Source organism: Podarcis liolepis, assembly GCF_965112155.1.
Source record: "Podarcis liolepis genome assembly, chromosome: 13".
NCBI classification, from domain to species: domain Eukaryota; kingdom Metazoa; phylum Chordata; class Lepidosauria; order Squamata; family Lacertidae; genus Podarcis; species Podarcis liolepis.
This window is the reverse complement of record NC_139573.1, coordinates 12,760,215-12,767,270: the sequence shown is the minus strand read 5'-3', so window position 1 is coordinate 12,767,270 and position 7,056 is coordinate 12,760,215. Positions and strand designations below refer to the sequence as shown.

At 41.7% G+C, this 7,056-nt stretch overlaps 1 protein-coding gene across 1 annotated transcript; it reads left to right on the top strand.

The window, feature by feature from the left end:
* Positions 1–3,784: 3,784 nt before the first annotated feature.
* Positions 3,785–5,139, top strand: LOC310691547 (vomeronasal type-2 receptor 26-like; the record flags this gene model as incomplete). Its single annotated transcript, XM_083471409.1, has 3 exons — positions 3,785–3,853; positions 3,971–4,097; positions 4,241–5,139. The coding sequence occupies 3 exons, from the start codon at positions 3,785–3,787 to the stop codon at positions 5,137–5,139; spliced, it is 1,095 nt and encodes a 364-aa protein (XP_083327535.1).
* Between the last annotated feature and the right edge of the window lie 1,917 nt (positions 5,140–7,056).

Genomic DNA, 7,056 nt, shown 5'->3' with positions numbered 1-7,056 from the left:
CTCAGTACCGTAGCTTCATTTTTGTTTTTCTCTAGATGATTTTCAATACTGTCGAAGGCTTTTTCTTAAATGCAGAGTGTGGATTTTGTACTTCATCATTAACTGCTTCCTTCATTACTGTTGCAGAAGTGACCTCTCTGTCTTCAAATTTCTCTCCGTTGATGGTCATTCTGTGTTCATTGTTCTTATTCTATTTCTCTGCGTAAGATTACAGCAAATCAGGAGGAGGAGACACGTAGTTATTTTGTCTGATGCATCTGTTTGGAAGAACAAATAAATCCTTAGAATCAGAAGTTCTGTTTAATTTGATCAAATCAGTTATAAAGACAGGGATTGGAGCTGCTTAGCTAAAAGCTAGTAGTACTCAATTTAAATTAAGGGGGAGATCAAAGGAGAAGGAATTCCTTCTCCATCAGACAGCTTGTTATATATCCTCTATGTCCGACCCGTCAATCCTGATCGGTCAGTCGATCACGGGATTGATCTGGGTCAATGGCGGGCCCAAGGCAGCTGGAGCACAGCATGCTCCTCAACAAGCAGAAAGACAATGGCTCCAAGGCTGGGCTTGAAAGAGCTCCGCAGCTCAGCTGGTTTGAGAAGAGACAGAGAGAGAGAGAGGTGCTGGGGGGGGGGGAGAGAGGAGAGAGGTGAGAAGGAGCCGAGTCTCTGACGAGGGAAGGCGGGATCAGGACCAGCAACAGCATCGCCTGCACAGAGATGGAGGGAGGCAGGAGGAGAAGACAATATTTTTATTGAGTTTTACATTATTGTTTTTTCCATAATCACATCATGACAAATAATAACTAATTAAATTCCCTGCACCCCCCCACCTGACTTCCCTCAACTTCCCCTTCTGGTTTATTACATTTAAACTTGTCTGCAATACTTTCTTGCTTTTTGAAGCCTAAGATTTTGGGGTGAAGGAGGCCGACCCTCAGTTTCCCATCACTGCTCTATCATTAATCACCACTTTATTACATCTGTCAAGAGCTCATGACAGATGCAACCAACCTGCTATGGCTTCTCCCCAGAAGTCCAGGACCTGGCTCCAATTCCAACCTGATTGCTTCCTGCCAATCACCATGCACTCCTCAAAATAGATCTTAAATAGCTGGAAGGAAAGTGCTAATATAAAAATGAAAATTTTAAAGTATCATCTAAAGTATTGTTCACACTCTGTGGCCTGGTGGAGCAGCAACCAGTAATGGCAGGGTCAGATAGGGGTGCTTACCTAACCTCCCTGAACTGATGTCATTACAGTGCTTCAGAGCCTATCGTCCATAACAATCCATACAGCCAATATATTTTGTTTTATGGTTGGTATATTGATGATCTGTTGTTTGTGTTTACTGAAGACATTTTTGATCTGTTCAATCTTTGGATAAATAGTATTTATTTTCTGCATGTGCCATTCTTCCAAGTTCTTCATCTGAAACCTGCATACAAGGAATGCTAGAATTCTTAAAAGCATCTTCACGTGGAACACTAGAAGACTGATATAAGAATTCCACACCATGGATATTGCTAATATAAGAACTAAACAGATTGCATTTCCTGGTCATTCTGCTGGATTTGAAAAAGAATTTATATAGTTACATACAGTCTCTTAGGTTTGTGTTGTTATCAGTTTTGCATATACTTGACAAAGGGTTTGGTAGTGTCTTGCATACATTCAGACATATAAAATGTATAATTGAAAATAAGACATGATTAAATAAATAACAAATCCCAACATAATAAAAAAATAACACATCCAAATGATCAGTGAGCCTGTGTCCATTCAAGGTTTCAAGTGGGCAAAAAATAAGAGAGAACAATGAACATGACTCAAAGGACCTTAAACAGAATTCCATGAGAATAATCTCATGCTGTAACACAACAATTGACCTGTGTTAGTTGTAGAGGTACTACCCTAACCTGAAGGGCATAAAGCCAATAATAGATGAAAAAAATATAAATTGCCCTTCCTCTGTCTATTGGAAGTAAATAATATTATTTCTATGGATTTCCGGATGAATTAACTGTCTGTAAATTTTGATAATATACCTGATTTGCAATGCAGATTGAATCATTTTGATTGCAACTGTATATCTCCCCCACAGAAATCATATGGGATTGGTCTTTTTCTCCTAATGTAACTATTTAAAATTTCCATTAGATCATATATGGCTCTTCGGCGGTGATAGAGAAGAAAACCCAAGCTGCTTTCTTTCACCAAATGCTCCCAAATCTGAAGCTTCAATATAAGGCAATTCTCCAGATACTGCAATATTTCAAGTGGACATGGATTGGAGTAATTTCTGGGCATGATGTCAATGGAGAGAAGTTTGAACAAAATATGATCCCCATGTTTGCTCAGAGAGGTATCTGCTTTGATTTCATAGTGAGAATTCCCAAAATGTCTTTTTCCAGTGATATTGGTGGCATGGTGGAAGACGGATTTGAAATTAAAGAAATCATTATGAGAAGCACTGTGAATGCTTTGGTTATTCATGGAGAAATCGAGACCATGATCATTCTAAGGGCACTCTCAGAGATTTCAGCAGATGAGCATATAACAAGAAAGAGAAATGGCAAAGTTTGGGTTATGACAGCGCAGATGGAGTTCACTTCTATTCCTCTTCAAATACATTGGGACATCAACTTCCTACATGGTGCTATATCCTTTGCTGTCCATTCCAGTGAGGTTGTAGGATTCCAGAAATTTCTTCTATTGAGAAATCCTACTTCAGAGCAAGGAGATGGCTTCCTTAGGGTTTTCTGGGAGCAGGCATTTGGGTGTCTGTTCCCCAACTCTATGGTAGACCTACAGGGTGAAGACCTCTGTAGTGGAGAGGAGAAGTTGCAGACTCTTCCTGCCTCTGTTTTTGAAATGAGCATGACTGGCCACAGCTACAGTGTCTACACAGCTGCCTTTGCAGTAGCACATGCATTGCAGGCCATGCATTCATCTAGATACAAACGCAGAGTGACAGTGGATGAAGGAGTAAAATTTCAGAATCAAGAGTTATGGAAGGTAATGTCCTGAATACACTAAGAACAAAGGAAGGATCCTGCTAGTTCAGTCCAAGAGCTTCCTATAGCAGACAACCAGACAGCTTGGGGAAGCCACCAGGCAGGGCATTCTGCAGTAGTCTTCTCCCACTGTTCTTCTCCAGTGCCTGATTTTCAGAGGCATAATATCTCTGTTTCCTGAGAATATATATATGTGCCTTGAATATAAGGCACATCTGTTTCCTCCATGAATTTGTAGAAGCTCCAGGTCTCACAACACTCAAATGATTACAAAAATAATTGAAAATCTCTGTAAATTCCAAAAAGACATGATGATGAGCATGGTGTAGGGTATTGTTCTCTTTGCCTTCCACCACAGCAGGTGTGAGTGATATGACTGTGGATGCAGTGGCAGTTGTTCCTCCCTGTCATATCCTGCTGCTGCCCTGCAGGGTTAAGATTGCTTTACTAATTACTACCTCAAGGTGGTATGTGCACATCTTCCACTCTCTATATCTACGATTACCAGTCATAAAGTTTTTCATGAGTTTTGGAATAAAGTGTGTATTCTTGCCAGCTTTTGGTATATCCATTGCCTTAGTTTTATTATCTTTATCCCTGCTCTCTTTAGCTTAACCACTTTGTTAAGAGAATAGTATTTAATAATACTGCTGGGGAAAAGATTTCCTTCAATGAAAATGGAGAGATAGAGGCTGGGTTTGATATTATAAACTGGATCACATTTCCAAATCAGTCCTTTCAGAGAATCAAAGTTGGAAAGATAGACTCCATGGCTCCCCAAGAAGAAGTGTTGAGGATTTGGGAAGAAGCCTTCGTGTGGCCCAGCAGTTTTAACCAGGTGAGGTCCATTCGTATTTTGCACCATATCCATTACTTCCAGAGGTATTCACAGTTCCCAGTGTTGATATTCAAGCTTGCAAAAGAGAAAACCTTCTCTTCTTTCATTTATGGACAGGTGCAGCCCCTTTCTCTTTGTAATGATAAATGCCCTTTGGGTTACCATAAAGCAAAGAAGGAAGGGGAACCATTTTGCTGCTATGATTGCATTCTGTGTCCACAAGGGAAGTTTTCCAACCAAACAGGTAATGCATATCATGCCTAGAGCCTATCAAATGTACCTTCACTCAGGTATTAAGACATTCATTTTCATTATGTTGAAAAAATACTTGTGAATTCATGGAAGGATTGTGGTGCAACACATAGAAGCTTGAATTTTCTTTTTCAGACATGGATGAATGCCTTCAGTGCCCACAGGATCATTACCCAAACATGGAACAGGATTCATGCATGCCAAAGCACATCAGTTTCTTGTCTTATGGAGAACCTCTGGGGATCGCTTTGGCAGTTCTTGCTCTTTCCCTTTCTTTGATCACAGCTTTGGTGCTCTGGGTCTTCATTAAGCACCAAGACACTCCCATAGTCAAAGCCAACAACCGGAACCTCTCCTACATTCTCCTCACCTCCCTCCTTCTTGCCTTCCTTTGTGCTTTGCTATTTATCGGTCAACCTGAGAAATTGACCTGTCTCCTTCGGCAAACAGCATTTGGCATCATCTTTTCAGTGGCAGTTTCTTGTGTGTTGGCCAAGACAATCATTGTGGTCCTTGCTTTCAGGGTCACCAAACCAGGTTCCAGGATGAGGAAATGGGTGGGGAAACAGCAGGCCACCTCCATTGTTCTTTCCTGCTCCCTGACTCAGGCCGCCCTTTGTTGTGTATGGCTGGCAACGTCTCCCCCATTCCCAGATTTGGATATGCACTCTGTGTCTAAAGAAATTGTTCTGGAATGTAATGAAGGCTCAGTCACCATGTTCTACTGTGTCTTGGGGTTTTTGGGCTTGCTGGCTGTTGTCAGTTTCACTGTGGCCTTCTTAGCCAGGAAGTTACCTGACAGTTTTAATGAAGCCAAGTTCATCACCTTCAGCATGCTGGTATTTTGCAGTGTGTGGCTTTCATTTGTTCCAACCTATCTGAGCACAAGAGCAAAATATATGGTAGCTGTGGAGATCTTCTCTATCTTAGCTTCTAGTACTGGTTTACTAGGTTGTATATTTTCCCCAAAATGTTATATTATTCTGATCAGGCCTCAGCTGAATAGTAGGGAGCAACTAAGAAGAAAGGATTGACCTATCTAACATTCTGTTGCTCATATATGAGCTTCGATAAAGCAATGGGATATTTGCAGCCATGGTGGTTATTATCCCATTCAATTGATAGACATCTTGTCATATTTTAATCAGAAATGGGAACTATGCTACTTTTGCATTTTTTATTTTTCAAATTTTATTTCATTTTCATTTTACACTTAAAAAAACGACAATTCAAATAAAATAAATGCACATTTAATATTGACTCCCCTTCCTCCTCCTTTTCATGGTGAATTTTATTACTTTCTTTTCCACTGCATTTGAATTATTTCTTATTTTTCTTGCCAACACCCCTAAGGCTAATATAAATAAGAGAGGTAATGAGGGACACCCTTGTCTTGTCCCCTTTGATATTTTACATTTTTCAGCCACTGTATTATTTACAATCAAATTTGCGGTTTGCTGTGCATAAATTGCCTTAATTCCTTTTACAAATCTATCTCCAAACTGCATCTTTTAACATCTAAAATACCAAGAAATGTTATCAAAGTTTTCACTGCATCCAAAAATATGAATGCTGCTTTTTCATTTCTTCCTGTAAATACTCTATTATGTCTATAATATGCCTACAAATGAAATTGGCCTACAATTTTTAAACAACACTAAATCACACTCTTGTTTTTGCATTAAGGTAATATATGCATTTTTCCAGGATTCTGGGACTCTACCATTTTCCAAAATTTGATTCATAGTCTCTTTAAGAGATTGTAATAAAAGCCCTTTTCTCTTCCAAATATTCAAACAGCAACTCCTCCAAAACCTAAAAAGGTTCTGCTTTTTTCTCATTAGGTTCATAGACACCCACTAAGACTATTTATTCTCCTGTGCCGAATCTAGGAGTAATTCTTTATAAATCTGTGATATTTTTTGTTAAATTCCTCTGTCCCAATGTATCTAAGCACATAAGGGAGATATATGGCTTCTGTCGAGATCTTGGTCTCCAGTGCTGGATTACTAGGCTGGATATGTTCCCCAAAATACTTTATGATTGTGCTAAGGCCTGAACTGAACAGAAGAGAGTGACTTAGATGAATAAAGAATTGATACAAAAATATCTTGTTCATTATCCTATTCAGTATGGCTTCATCATGTCATATTTAACTGGAATTAATGTACCGTATTTTTCGTCCCATAGGATGCTCCGTCCCATAGGACGCACCTAGTTTTTTGGGGGGGGAAATAAAGGAAATTTTCCCCCTTTATTTCCCCCCCAAAAGCAGGTCGGGGAAAGCGAACCAGGTCGAGGAACAGCGGGATGGCGGCGCTGCGCCTCCCTGCTGTCCCCTGAGCTTGTGGGGCTGGCCGATGTCTGCCTGGCGCGAGGGGTGCCCTGCTTCAGGGCGCCCCACCCGCCGGGCGGCAGGCTGCTATCTGCAGCGTGGGGAGCCCTGCGGGGAACTCCAGCAGGGCTCCCCATGCTGCGGATGTCTGCCCGGAGGGCGGGGCACTCTGCTTCAGGGTGCCCTGTGCGCCGGGTGGCAGACTGCTATCTGCAGCATGGGGAGCCCTGCGGGGAACTCCCGCAGGGCTGCCTAGGCTGTGGATGTGTTCCCGAAGCGCCGGGCGCTCTGCTTTCAGGACGCCCGACGCTCCGGGAAGCAGGCTGCTATCTGCAGCCTAGACATCCCTGCAGGATCTCCCGCAGGGCTGCCAAGGCTGCAGATGTCTTCCTGAAGCCTGGAGAGCGAGAGGGGTCGGTGTGCACCGACCCCTCTCGCTCTCCAAGCTTCAGCAAAAGCCTGCATTCGCCCCATAGGACACACCCAGATTTCCCCTTCATTTTTGGAGGGGAAAAAGTGCGTCCTATAGAGCGAAAAATACGGTATATGTCGCTATTTTGATTTTTCTGCCTTATTTGCAGGACAATTTCTTTGTCCTTTCAGTAGGCTCAGCATT